Here is a 15,000-nt window from a genome sequence, read left to right on the forward strand (position 1 = left end):
GTACTGACTCTATGATTCTCTCTTTGGGGTTGAAGGGTCCGAGTGAGTCCAGGCCCAGTTTACTGACCACCTACAAAACAAAACAAACACAACCACAAACACAACACAACACAAACACAACACAAACACAACACAAACACAACACAAACACAAACACACAACACACAACACAAACAAACACAACACAAAACACACACAACACAAACAACAACACAAACAACACACACACACAAACACAACACACAACAAACAAACACAACACAAACACAAACACACAAACACAACACACACAACACAACACAACACACACAACACACACAAAACAACACAAAACACAACAACACAACAACACAAACACACACAACACACACAAACACAAACACAACACAAAACACATCACAAACACAACACAAACACAAACAAACCAACACAAACACACAAACACAACACAAACACACACAAACACAACACAACACAAACACAAAACACACACACAACACAACACAAAACAACACAAACACATCACAACACACAAACACAACACAACACACAACACAACACACACACAAACACAAACAACACACAACACACAACACAACACAACACAACACAAACACACACAAACACAACACAACAAACACAAACACAACACAAACACACAACACAAACACACACAACACAACACACAAAACACAAACACAAACACAAACACAACACAACACACACACACAACACAACACAACACAACACAACACACAACACAACACACAATCCACACACAACACACACAACACAACACAAACACAAAACACACAAACCACAACACAACACAAAACACAACACAACACACAAACACAACACAAACACACACAAACACACACACAACACAACACACACAACACAAACACAACACAAACACAACACAAACACATCACAAAACACACAACACAAACACAACACAAACACATCACAAACACACACACAACACAAACACAAACACAACACAAACACAACACAAACACATCACAAACACAAACACAACACAAACACAACACAAACACATCACAAACACACAAACACAACACAAACACAACACAAACACAACACAAACACATCACAACACAAAACACAACACAACACAACACAACACAACACAACACACACACAAACACATCACAAACACAACACAAACACAAACACAACACAAAACACACAACACACAACACAAACACAACACAAACACACACAACACACACAAACACAACACACAACACAAACACAAACACAAACACAACACAAACACACACAAACACAACACAACACAAACACAACACAAACACAAACACAAACACAACACAAACACACACAACACAACACAAAACACAACACAAACACAACACAAACACATCACAAACACAACACAACACAACACACACAACACAAACACAACACAAACACAACACAAACACAAACAAACACAACACAAACACATCACAAACACACAACACAAACACACAAACACAACACAAAACACAACACAACACAAACACAACACAACACAAACACAACACAAACACAAACACAACACAAAACAACACAAACACAACACAAACACAACACAAACACAACACAAACACAACACAAACACAACACAAACACAAACACAAACACAACACAAACACAACACAAACACAACACAAACACACACAAACACACACACAACACAACACAAACACAAACAAACACACACAAACAACAAACACACACAACACAAACACAACACAAACACACACAAACACACACAACACAAACACAACACAAAACACACAACAACACAACACAAACACAAACACAACACAAACACACACAACACAAACACACACAAACACAAACACAACACACACAACACAACACAACACAAACACACACACAAACACAAACACAACACACAACACACACAAACACAACACAAACACAACACAAACACATCACAAAACACAACACAAACAACACAAAAACACACAAACACAAACACACACAAACAACACAACAACACAACACAAACACAACACAAACACAACACAAACACACACAAACACAAACACACACAACACAACACAACACAAACACAACACACAACACAACACAAACACAACACAACACAACACAACACATAACACAAAACACAACAACAAAACAACACAAACACAACACAAACACACAAACACAAACAAACACAACACATCACAAACACAAACACAAACACAACACACAACACAAACACAAACACAAACACAACACAACACAACACAACACAAACACACACAAACACAACACAAACACACACACACAACACAACACAACACAAACACAAAACACAAACACAACACACAACACAACACAACACAACACACACACAAACACAACACAAACACAAACACAAACACAACACAAACACAACACAAACACATCACAAACACAAACACAACACAAAACACAACACAACACAACACAAACACAAACACAAACACAACACAACACACACACAAACACAAACACAACACAACACACAACACAAACAACACAACACAAACACAACACACAAACACAACACAAACACACAACACAACACAAACACAACACAAACACAACACAAACACAACACAAACACAACACAACACAAACACAACACAAACACAACACAAACACAAAACCATCAGACACGCCGCAAAAGTGAACTACAAATATATAAATATATAAATGTGAAGTATAAATGTGTAAAAGTGAAGTATAAATATATAAATGTATAAAAGTATAAAATATATAAAAGTATAAATATATAAAGTATAAATGTATAAATATATAAAAGTATAAATATATAAATATATATAAAAGTATAAATGTATAAATATATAAATGTGAAGTATAAATGTGTAAAAGTGAAGTATAAATATATAAATATATAAAAGTATCGGCGTGTGTTTTCTGACCAGTCGGACTTTGTGTTCTTCTTCGATCACAAACAGTTCGTCTCTTTTGATGTAAAATTCTGCAGTGTCCAACACGGCCTGAAGGGGGAGCAGTCCCACCACCTCAGAGCCCACCACAGGCAACTTCAACTCCTGTAGAACAAGTACTACAAATACTACAAGTACTACAAATATTATAATACTTTTACTAAAACTAGTACTACTGCAACACTGCAGTACACAGACAGATACTACATAGTACTACGGTAACTTCAGCTCCTGTAAAACAAATGCACTTAAACTCAGGTCTTGGAGGCCTTAAACTCAGGTCTTTGAGGTCTTAAAGGTAGTAGTAATTGCAGTAGTAGCAGTATTTGCAGTAGTAGTAGTAGTAGTAGTACTGTAGTACTCACTCGTGCTTTGGAACACACTTGTTCATAAACCTGGTGAACTGGAGTTTCCTCAAAGTCCAAGATGTTTGTGGAAACTTGAGCCAAGTTTGATTCCTCCAGAAACCAGCCCATCCCCTGGACCTTCTGCAGCAGACCGGGCTGAAAGTACAACAAATACTTCAAATACTGCAGTACTACTACACAGAGTACAGATACCCGGTCTTGCCCCAGTCTTACCCCGGTCTAAACCCGGTCTTACCCCGGTCTAAACCCGGTCTTGCCCCGGTCTTGCCCCAGTCTTAACCCCGGTCTTACCCCGGTCTTGCCCCGGGTCTTACCCCGGTCTTGCCCCGGTCTTACCCGGTCCTTGCCGCGTCCCTGCTCTCGTATGTCCAGGGCGATACGATGGGCTTGTTCTTTGGTGCTCAGGAGATTCACGTTAAAGGCAATGAGGAACTTTCTGGCGCCCGTCACCGTGGCGCCCCAGGACGGAACGAAGTGGGCGGGGCCAAAGTCAGGGGCCCAATCAGAGCACTGCAGCTGCAGAGAGAGAGGACCAATCAGAGACGCACGTGTACAGGTGAGCACAGGTGAACACAGGGGTCAGAGAGGTCACAGGGGTCAGAGGGGTCACAGAGGTCACAGAGGTCACAGGGGTCAGAGGTCAGACCTTCTGGGGCAGACCCTCGTACTCTCCGGCTCTGACTGAAGGGAGACTCCTCCTGGACTCGGAGCGAGCTGCTGCTCCGTACAGATACACTGCAGACACATGGGTTAGACCTGATATAGTCCTGGTTTGGTCCTGGTTTAGTCGTGTATATTTAGTCCTGGTTTAGTTCTCACCTGGGACCTGCAGAGTCTGGGCGAGTTTCTGTCCAAACTCCTCTGCACATTTCACACAGTCGTCCATGGAGACGTTCTGCACCGGGACGAAAGGACAAACGTCCAACGCCCCCAGACGAGGATGCTCCCCTAAAGACCAGAGACCAGACCAGGGTTAGACCGGAGACCAGACCAGAGACCAGAGATCAGAGTCCAGACCAGAGATCAGAGTCCAGACCAGAGACCAGAGACCAGAGACCAGACCAGACTAGACCAGACCAGAGACCAGAGACCAGAGACCAGAGACCAGAGACCAGAGACCAGACCAGAGACCAGAGACCAGAGACCAGACCAGAGACCAGAGACCAGAGACCAGAGACCAGACCAGAGACCAGAGACCAGACCAGACCAGAGACCAGACCAGAGACCAGAGACCAGAGACCAGAGACCAGAGACCAGAGACCAGACCAGAGACCAGAGACCAGAGACCAGACCAGACCAGACCAGACCAGAGACCAGAGACCAGACCAGACCAGAGACCAGACCAGAGACCAGAGACCAGAGACCAGACCAGAGACCAGACCAGAGACCAGACCAGACCAGAGACCAGGGGTCTCATATAAAGGACTGTGAAGAACTTTTCCCAAACTCCTGTGGCCACCAAACAAAATAAAACTCTCAGTGCTCCACCTGCAATCAGACCACACCCCCTCACACCTCCACCTCGCCATAAAAGGACAGACCACGCCCCCTCACACCTCCACCTCACCATAAAAGGACAGACCACGCCCCTAACACCTCCAGCTCACCATAAAAGGACAGACCACGCCCCCTCACACCTCCACCTCACCATAAAAGGACAGACCACGCCCCCTCACACCTCCACCTCACCATAAAAGGACAGACCACGCCCCCTAACACCTCCACCTCACCATAAAAGGAGAGGGTCAGGTTCTGGTCAGGTTCTGGTGAGGTTCGGGTGAGGTTCGGGTCAGGTTCTTGTCGCTGTGTTTAGTCTCAGTCACAGAGCTCGAGTCAAGTGAAGCTCACTGAGGTCAGGAGACCAGAGTCAAGCTGAGCATCAGTCACAGCCCTGTTTAAGGTCTTTTAATGCCTCGCAGAAACCCTGTGGTCCTGGTCTGGTCCTGGTCTGGTCTGGTCCTGGTCTGGTCCCAGTCCAGACCTTGGTGTGTGGTCATGTCGATGTGCTGGTGGGTGGTCTTGTCTTGGTCTTGTCTTGGTCCTAGTCCTAGTCCTAGTCCTAGTCCTGGTCCTGGACCTGGACCTGGTCCTGGTCTGGTTCTGGTCTAGTCCCGGTCCAGGTCCAGACCTCGGTGCGTGGTCATGTCGATCCGTTCGTGGGCGGTCTTGGCGGCGTTCAGGGCGGCGGTCACGACGGCCTCAGGACTCCCCACAAACGTGAAGACGGTTCGGTTTGTGGAGACGCCGGGATCAACGTCCAAAAGAGAAACACCCGGAGTCTGAGAGACGGAGAGAGAGATCGCCTCGATCACCTGAAGGACGAGAAGAGACGAGAGGAGAGAGGGATGAAGACGAGACGAGAGAGAGAGAGAGAGAGAGATCGCCTCGATCACCTGAAGGACGAGAAGAGACGAGAAGAGACGAGAGAGAGAGAGAGAGAGATCGCCTCGATCATGAAGACGAGACGAGAGAGAGAGAGAGAGAGAGATCGCCTCGATCACCTGAGGGACGAGAAGAGACGAGAGGAGAGACGAGAGAGAGAGAGAGAGAGATCGCCTCGATGAAGACGAGACGAGAGAGAGAGAGAGAGAGAGAGAGATCGCCTCGATCACCTGAAGGACGAGAAGAGACGAGAGGAGAGAGGGATGAAGACGAGACGAGAGAGAGAGAGAGAGAGAGATCGCCTCGATCACCTGAAGGACGAGAAGAGACGAGAGGAGAGAGGGATGAAGACGAGAGAAGAGAGAGAGAGAGAGACACGTCTGGAGCAGGTCTCAGGTCTGGAGCAGGTCTCAGGTCTGGAGGAGGTCTCAGGTCTCAGGTCTGGAGCAGGTCTCAGGTCTGGAGCAGGTCTCGGTCTGGATCTGGACTCTGTCTGGTCTGAGTCTGGTTGTTGGTTCAGTTTGGGTTCAGTCCCTCGGGGGTCAGAGGTCAGAGCGACTCGGGGGTTAAAAATTTACCCCAAAATACAAAAAACATCCTCAAAGTCCAGAGAATATTTACAGGAGCAGACAGGAGCAGACAGGAGCAGACAGGAGCAGGCAGGGGCAGACAGGCAGACAGGGGCAGCAGGGCAGACAGGGCAGACAGGAGCAGACAGGGCAGCAGGCAGGGGCAGACAGGGGCAGACAGGGGCAGACAGGAGCAGACAGGAGCAGACAGGAGCAGACAGGAGCAGACAGGCAGCAGACAGGAGCAGACAGGCAGACAGGAGCAGGCAGGAGCAGGCAGGGGCAGACAGGGCAGACAGGAGAGCAGAGGGCAGGCAGGGCAGACAGGAGCAGGCAGGGGCAGACAGGGGCAGACAGGAGCAGACAGGAGCAGGCAGGGGCAGACAGGGGCAGACAGGAGCAGACAGGAGCAGACAGGGAGCAGGGGGCAGACAGGGGCAGACAGGGCAGACAGGAGGGCAGACAGGGAGCAGACAGGGGCAGGACAGGGGCAGACAGGAGCAGGCAGGAGCAGGCAGGGGCAGACAGGGCAGACAGGGGGCAGACAGGCAGGGGCAGACAGGAGCAGACAGGGGCACAGACCTGAGGAACTGGAGGTTAAAATTAAGATTCTAATAAACAAATAAAATCTCACCTCTTTGTTTCTCCCCTCAGAGAAGTTTGGCACACACTCCACCAGACGAGACATGATCCTGCTCCTGCTCCTGCTCCTGGTCCTGCTCCTGGTCCTGGTCCTGGTCCTGGTCCTGGTCCTGCTCCTGGTCCTGGTCCTGCTCCTGGTCCTGCTCCTGGTCCTGCTCCTGGTCCTGGTCCTGCTCCTGCTCCTGGTCTAGACCTGGTTTAGTTCTGCTTTGGTCCTGTAGTTTTTTGTGTCAGATTCATGAATGATTCACGTGGGTCACATGACCTGCTCTGCTCCAATCACAGCGCAGCAAACACCCCTCCTCCTCCAATCAGGAGACAGAAGGGAAGGGCATCAGGTTTAATTTTAAATAGAGAACAACTCTTAAAGGTTTATTCAAGCAGATTTAGTCCTGGTTTAGACCTGATTCAGTCCTGGTTTAGTCCTGGTTTAGTCCTGGTTTAGTCCTGGTTTAGTCCTGGTTTAGACCTGGTTTAGTCCTGGTTTAGTCCTGGTTTAGTCCTGGTTTAGACCTGGTTTAGTTCTGTTGTTGACTTTTTTAGAGATGAAATCGAGCAGGTCAAAGGTCAGAGGTCACTGGACCCAAACAGCTCACAGACAGGTCAAAGTTTAACAAGACCCACAGAGTCTGAGTCTGGGTCTGGGTCTGAGTCTGGGTCTGAGTCTGGGTCTGGGTCTGAGTCTGGGTCTGGGTCTGGGGTCTGGGTCTGAGTCTGGGTCTGAGTCTGGTCTGGGTCTGGGTCTGGGTCTGAGTCTGGGTCTGGGTCTGAGTCTGGGTCTGAGTCTGGGTCTGAGTCTGGGTCTGGTCTGGGTCTGAGTCTGGGTCTGAGGTCTGAGTCTGGGTCTGAGTCTGGGTCTGGGTCTGGGTCTGAGTCTGGGTCTGAGTCTGGGTCTGGGTCTGGGTCTGAGTCTGGGTCTGGGTCTGGGTCTGGTCTGGGTCTGGGTCTGAGTCTGGGTCTGGGTCTGGGTCTGGGTCTGAGTCTGGGTCTGGGTCTGGGTCTGGGTCTGGGTCTGAGTCTGGTCTGGTCTGGTCTGGTCTGGGTCTGGGTTCTGAGTCTGGGTCTGAGTCTGGGTCTGTCTGGTCTGGGTCTGAGTCTGGGTCTGAGGTCTGGGGGTCTGGGTCTGAGTCTGGGTCTGGGTCTGGTCTGGGTCTGGTCTGAGTCTGGGTCTGGGTCTGGTCTGAGTCTGGGTCTGGGTCTGGGTCTGAGTCTGGTCTGGGTCTGAGTCTGGGTCTGGGTCTGGGTCTGAGTCTGGTCTGGGTCTGGGTCTGGGTCTGGGTCTGGTCTGGTCTGGGTCTGGAGTCTGGTCTGAGTCTGGGTCTGGGTCTGGGTCTGAGTCTGGGTCTGAGTCTGTCTGGTCTGGGTCTGGGTCTGGTCTGGGTCTGAGTCTGGGTCTGGGTCTGAGTCTGGGTCTGGGTCTGGTCTGGGTCTGGGTTTGAGTCTGGGTCTGAGTCTGGGTCTGGGTCTGGGTCTGGTCTGAGTCTGGGTCTGGGTCTGGGTCTGGGTCTGGTCTGGTCTGGGTCTGAGTCTGGGTCTGGGTCTGAGTCTGGTCTGGTCTGGGTCTGGTCTGGGTCTGGGTCTGGGTCTGAGTCTGGGTCTGGGTCTGGGTCTGAGTCTGGTCTGGTCTGGGTCTGGGTCTGGGTCTGAGTCTGGGTCTGGGTCTGAGTCTGGGTCTGGGTCTGAGTCTGGGTCTGGGTCTGGGTCTGGGGGTCTGAGTCTGGGTCTGGGTCTGAGTCTGGGTCTGAGTCTGGGTCTGGGGTCTGGTCTGGGTCTAAGTCTGGGGTCTGGGTCTGAGTCTGGGTCTGAGTCTGGGTCTGAGTCTGGGTCTGGGTCTGGGCACAAGAGACTGACCTGCACCACTGCAGTTGTCCACCAGGAGGAGCTCTCTCCACACACACAGAACTGGTTCAGACCCAGAACCAGAACCAGAACCAGAACCAGACCCAACGCCAACACAACCATTACCAAAGAAGTCAACAGGTCAGTGTTTACTTCAGGTCAGTGTCCACTTCAGGTCAGTGTTCAGGTCAGTGTTCAGGTCAGTGTTTACTTCAGGTCAGTGTTCACTTCAGGTCAGTGTTTACTTCAGGTCAGTGTTCAGGTCAGTGTTCAGGTCAGTGTTCACTTCAGGTCAGTGTTTACTTCAGGTCAGTGTTCACTTCAGGTCAGTGTTTACTTCAGGTCAGTGTTCAGGTCAGTGTTCACTTCAGGTCAGTGTTTACTTCAGGTCAGTGTTCACTTCAGGTCAGTGTTTACTTCAGGTCAGTGTTCACTTCAGGTCAGTGTTCAAGTCAGTGTTTACTTCAGGTCAGTGTTCACTTCAGGTCAGTGTTTACTTCAGGTCAGTGTTCAGGTCAGTGTTCACTTCAGGTCAGTGTTCAGGTCAGTGTTTACTTCAGGTCAGTGTTCACTTCAGGTCAGTGTTTACTTCAGGTCAGTGTTCACTTCAGGTCAGTGTTCACTTCAGGTCAGTGTTCAGGTCAGTGTTCACTTCAGGTCAGTGTTTACTTCAGGTCAGTGTTCACTTCAGGTCAGTGTTCACTTCAGGTCAGTGTTCACTTCAGGTCAGTGTTCAATTCAGGTCAGTGAGTTTCACTTCAGGTCAGTGTTTACTTCAGGTCAGTGTTCACTTCAGGTCAGTGTTTACTTCAGGTCAGTGTTCACTTCAGGTCAGTGTTCACTTCAGGTCAGTGTTCAATTCAGGTCAGTGTTCAGGTCAGTGTTTACTTCAGGTCAGTGTTCACTTCAGGTCAGTGTTCACTTCAGGTCAGTGTTCAGTCTGTGAAAAGTGAGACTGAGATAAAAACTCACAAAGTGTTTGTGCTTAAGGCCTGAAATGGAAACAACCCTGATGCTTCAGTCCTGGTTTAGACCTGGTTTAGTCCTGGTTTAGACCTGGTTTAGTCCTGGTTTAGTCCTGGTTTAGACCTGGTTTAGTCCTGGTTTAGACCTGGTTTAGTCCTGGTTTAGACCTGGTTTAGACCTGGTTTAGTCCTGGTTTAGTCCTGGTTTAGTCCTGGTTTAGACCTGGTTTAGACCTGGTTTAGTCCTGGTTTAGTCCTGGTTTAGACCTGGTTTAGACCTGGTTTAGACCTGGTTTAGTCCTGGTTTAGACCTGGTTTAGTCCTGGTTTAGACCTGGTTTAGACCTGGTTTAGTCCTGGTTTTAGACCTGGTTTAGTCCTGGTTTAGTAGACCTGGTTTAGACCTGGTTTAGACCTGGTTTAGACCTGGTTTAGTCCTGGTTTAGACCTGGTTTAGTCCTGGTTTAGTCCTGGGTTAGACCTGGTGGTTTAGACCTGGTTTAGACCTGGTTTAGTCCTGGTTTAGACCTGGTTTAGTCCTGGTTTAGTCCTGGTTTAGTCCTGGTTTAGACCTGGTTTAGACCTGGTTTAGACCTGTTCTTTCTCGTTATAAAAGTGTGAGTTCCATCTGTTGTGTTTATGGATCTCATTAGTTTTTACGAGTCCTTTAACGTGTTTGGACCTGATGTGGACCTGGTGTGGACTTGGTCTGGTCCTGGTTTAGTCCAGACTGAACCTGGACTTCAGAGGGACGATAATAACACAGTGAGTGTTCCATAAACACCTGATCTAGTCCTGACAGAGGAGCACGTGTGGGGCTGTGCTACATGTGTGTCTGTGGTGAAATGTTCGACCGGCGACAGGACCGGCGACAGGCGACAGGACCGACGACAGGCGACAGGACCGGCGACAGGACCGGCGACAGGACCGGCGACAGGACGACGACAGGACAGGCGACAGGCGACAGGACCGGCGACAGGACCGGCGACAGGACCGACAGGACCGGCGACAGGACCGGCGACAGGACCGGCGACAGGACCGGCGACAGGACCGACGACAGGCGACAGGCGACGACAGGGACGACAGGGACCGACGACAGGACGACGACGACAGGACAGGACGACGACAGGCGACAGGACCGGCGACAGGACCGGCGACAGGCGACAGGACCGGCGACAGGACCATGAGTCATCTGACCTCTGACCTCTGATAACTGAACAGTTTAATTGGACCATAATTGGACCCTGGGGGATCTGAGCCCTGGTTGGGATTCCGGTGCGGTCTGGTTCCAGTCCGGTCCTGGTCCAGGTTTGGTCCTGGTCCTGGTCCAGGTTTGGTCCTGGTCCAGGTTTGGTCCTGGTCCAGGTGGTCCAGGTTGGTCCTGGTCCAGGTTTGGTCCTGGTCCAGGTTTGGTCCTGGAGGTCTTATGTAATGTGCAGATGTGAAACAGATGTGGAGGATGACGTCACTCCACCACTTTGAGGGGTTTCCCAGAGACCCCCAAAACCCGACTCAGGTCTAAACCGGGACTAAACCAAGTCTAAACCGGGACTAAACCAATTAAATACAATCAATCCATGAACCTGCCCAGGGCCGACAGGTGCAGATTATGACAGGAGCAACAACCTCCTGGGGGGGGGTGCAGTTACATCAGAGATAATTCAGGACTTACCGTGGACCAGGACTTCCTCAGACTCGGTTCAGACCTGGTTCTGGACTTCCTCAAATGGGTCTATATGAAGTCTGTTTTCAGGTCTGGATCTTTGGTCTTTCTGTGGTAGAACTGAATCTGGACCAGAACCAGAACCAGAACCAGCTGTGGGTCCAACAACAAAGACAAGAAACAAATGTAATTCAGTTTAACATTATGTGCAACACTCTGAAATCAGACCTGGTCTAGTCCTGGTCTAGTCCTGGTCTAGTCCTGGTTCCTGTTCCCAGGCCAGAGACCCTCCAGTCTGTCCCGGGTCAGACCTGGGGCCTCCTCCCAGTGGAACATGAACATCTCCAGGAGGCTTTAGAACAGTCCATGTTTAGTCCCTGTTTAGTCCTGGTTTAGTCCTGTTTTAGTCCTGTTCTGTTTTAGTTTAGTCCTGGTTTAGTCCTAGGTTTAGTCCTGGTTTATTCTGGTTTAGTCCTGGTTTAGTCCTGGTTTAGTCCTGTTTTAGTCCTGGTTTAGTCCTGGTTTAGTCCTGTTTTAGTCCTGTTTTAGTCCTGGTTTAGTCCTGGTTTAGTCCTGGTTTAGTCCTGTTTTAGTCCTGGTTTAGTCCTGGTTTAGTCCTGGTTTAGTCCTGGTTTTAGTCCTGTTTTAGTCCTGGTTTAGTCCTGGTTTAGTCCTGGTTTAGTCCTGGTTTAGTTTTAGTCCTGTTTTAGTTTTAGTCCTGGTTTAGTCCTGGTTTAGTCTGGTTTAGTCCTGGGTTTTAGTCCTGGTTTAGTCCTGGTTTAGTTCTGTTTTAGTCCTGGTTTAGTCCTGGTTTAGTCCTGGTTTAGTTCTGGACAGGTTTAGGTGATGATGTGTCTCATTGTTGTCACACGTTTGAGTCTGAGCAGTAAAACTCTGATCTCTGAGCTCCGTCTGTCTTTGCTTTACAAACACTTCATAATAGACTCCACATGGTCCTACGACAGGCCTAGTCCCGGTCCAGTCCCGGTCCAGTTCCGGCCCAATCCCGGTCCAGTCCTGGTCCCATTTAAATATAAGTTTTGATTGTATTTGTATTATACTTGTTTTTTAAATGTGTAGAAGAGAGAATGTTAACTTACCCATCAAAACAGGTTAGACCAGATTCAGACTTGGTCCAGACTTGGTTCAGACCTGATTTAGTCCTGGTTCAGACCTGGTTCAGGGGGTTTTGTTGGTGGATTTCAGCTTCATTTGAACAGTGAGTTTATTTAAATCTCTGAATATTTACAGAGAGAACAGAACCATGAGACACGTGTCCCACCAGGTCCAGGTCTGGTCCAGGTCTGGTTCTGGTTCAGGTCTGGTCCAGGTCTGGTTCTGGTTCAGGTCTGGTCCAGGTCTGGTCCAGATCTGGTCAGTCTGGTCAGGTCTGGTTCTGGTTCAGGTCTGGTCCAGGTCTGGTCCAGGTCTGGTTCAGGTCTGGTTCTGGTTCAGGTCTGGTCCAGGTCTGGTCCAGGGTCCAGGTCTGGTCCAGGTCTGGTCTGGTTCAGGTCTGGTCCAGTCTGGTCCAGGTCTGGTCTGGTTCAGGTCTGGTTCTGGTTCAGGTCTGGTCCAGGTCTGGTCCAGGTCTGGTCCAGGTCTGGTCCAGGTCTGGTCCAGGTCTGGTCCAGGTCTGGTTCTGGTTCAGGTCTGGTCCAGGTCTGGTCCAGGTCTGGTTCTGGTTCAGGTCTGGTCCAGGTCTGGTTCAGGTCTGGTCCAGGTCTGGTCCAGGTCTGGTTCTGGTTCAGGTCTGGTCCAGGTCTGGTTTGGTCCAGGTCTGGTCAGGTCTGGTCCAGGTCTGGTCTGGTTCAGGTCTGGTCCAGGTCTGGTCCAGGTCTGGTTCTGGTTCAGGTCTGGTCCAGGTCTGGTCCAGGTCTGGTTCTGGTTCAGGTCTGGTCCAGGTCTGGTTCTGGTTCAGGTCTGGTCCAGGTCTGGTCCAGGTCTGGTTCTGGTTCAGGTCTGGTCCAGGTCTGGTCCAGGTCTGGTCCAGGTCTGGTCCAGGTCTGGTTCTGGTTCAGGTCTGGTCCAGGTCCAGGTCGGTTCAGGTCTGGTTCTGGTTCAGGTCTGGTCAGGTCTCCAGGTCTCAGGTCTGGTTCTGGTTCAGGTCTGGTCCAGGTCTGATCCAGGTCTGGTCCAGGTCTGGTTCTGGTTCAGGTCTGGTCCAGGTCTGGTCCAGGTCTGGTTCTGGTTCAGGTAAAGACGGGTCTTGTTGCTCTTCTTCATGATTCTCCAGTTTCAGTTGTTTTCTCTTCTGTTCATACTTGAATTCTTCCTAAACAAAACCAAACTCATTTAACAATTTTTTAACTGTAAATATAAAAAAGTATTAAATAAAAAACAATTAAACAATTTAAGATTGTTAACGTTTTTAAACCATAAAATCATAAATTAATAAATAAAAATAATCATAAATTCTGCGCCGAGTTTCTGTTGGGCCCAGTTTAGCATTAGCATTAGCATTAGCATTAGCGAACTTTGACAAACTTTTATTTACTCAAACAGAACTCGGTCCTGGAGCGTTTAAGATCCTCATCGGGCACGTTTGTGGCTTTGTTGTCGTGTTCTTCATCGTTTTCACGACAAATTCACCAAACTCATTTTTTTTATGAGTTTTAATCATAAATAAAAACAAAAACTTCAGAAACGAGCTAGTCATGATTGACAGGCAGGAGGGCGGGACTTGAGTTGAATTTGACCAATAAAAACAGTTTCAAAATTTATTATTTTTACCTCAAATATTAAGAAAATACTTTAGTGTTTTACACATTAACTCAACGTTAATAATAATAATAATAATAATAATAATAATAATAATAATAATAATAATTGTAGGACACATTTTTACAAAAGGAATCTTTATTCTCTTTATATAAACCAATACAAAACATACAAAACATGACATTTCTGTACACACCCTTTTGTCCTTTTTCTGTTTCAGTGACCTGAGTTTATAACAGAACAAGTCACTAATGCCCCAGAGTTTAACAGAACCGTTCCAAGATTTATCACACATTTGTGCAAAGTGCAGAAAAAAATCCTTTTTAGAAACAAACCGAAGCACCAAAGGTTTTCCTGAAATTTGGATTTGAACAAAATGTACATCAGGTAAAAACAGCAGAAACACGACCAGAGCCGCGACCAGAGTCACGACCAGAGCCGCGACCAGAGCCGCGACCAGAGTCACGACCAGAGCCATTTCAGAAATTTAGGTAAAAAAATATCTGAGTTTGATTCTTTGAACTCGGCTCTGAAACCGTCAAAGAACCATAATGTTTAATACATGTTTAATACATGTTTAATACATGTTTAATACATGTTTAATACATGTTTAATACATGTATTAAACACAGATATGGGGGAGCCAGCCTCGCCTCATGTTCCCTGAAAATATTTTACACAGTCCCAGTTCAGTCCTAGTTTAATCTGGGTTCAGTCCTGGTTCAGTCCCCGCTTTAGTCCCGGTTTAGTCCCGGTTTAGTCCCGGTTTAGTCCTGGTTTAGTCCCGATTCAGTCCCGGTGTAGTCCCAGCTCAGTCCTGGTTTTGTCCTGGTTTAGT

General features: G+C 48.2%; 2 protein-coding genes across 2 annotated transcripts in view; both read right to left on the bottom strand.

The window, feature by feature from the left end:
* Positions 1–7,132, bottom strand: part of ftcd (formimidoyltransferase cyclodeaminase) — a 16,959-nt gene extending 9,827 nt beyond the window's left edge. The window contains exons 1-8 of the mRNA XM_055163933.1: positions 6,971–7,132; positions 5,514–5,697; positions 4,205–4,333; positions 4,032–4,120; positions 3,722–3,901; positions 3,383–3,520; positions 2,991–3,122; positions 9–70 (exon numbers count right to left, since the gene is read on the bottom strand). Coding sequence (XP_055019908.1) covers positions 9–70; positions 2,991–3,122; positions 3,383–3,520; positions 3,722–3,901; positions 4,032–4,120; positions 4,205–4,333; positions 5,514–5,697; positions 6,971–7,024 — 968 coding nt within the window. The 5' untranslated portion in view covers positions 7,025–7,132. The remainder of the gene's footprint in view (positions 1–8; positions 71–2,990; positions 3,123–3,382; positions 3,521–3,721; positions 3,902–4,031; positions 4,121–4,204; positions 4,334–5,513; positions 5,698–6,970) is intronic.
* A 7,185-nt stretch (positions 7,133–14,317) lies between these two features.
* The window catches only part of LOC110175787 (target of Nesh-SH3-like), a 30,733-nt gene continuing 30,050 nt past the window's right edge, over positions 14,318–15,000 (bottom strand). The window contains 1 exon segment of the mRNA XM_055166305.1: positions 14,318–15,000. This exon segment is cut by the window's right edge and continues 136 nt beyond it. The gene's annotated coding sequence lies outside the window, so the exon portion shown is untranslated.

This window comes from Boleophthalmus pectinirostris, unplaced genomic scaffold (genome assembly GCF_026225935.1).
Source record: "Boleophthalmus pectinirostris isolate CB_2022bp ecotype Guang Dong unplaced genomic scaffold, ASM2622593v1 HiC_scaffold_11, whole genome shotgun sequence".
Classification (NCBI taxonomy): Eukaryota; Metazoa; Chordata; class Actinopteri; order Gobiiformes; family Gobiidae; genus Boleophthalmus; species Boleophthalmus pectinirostris.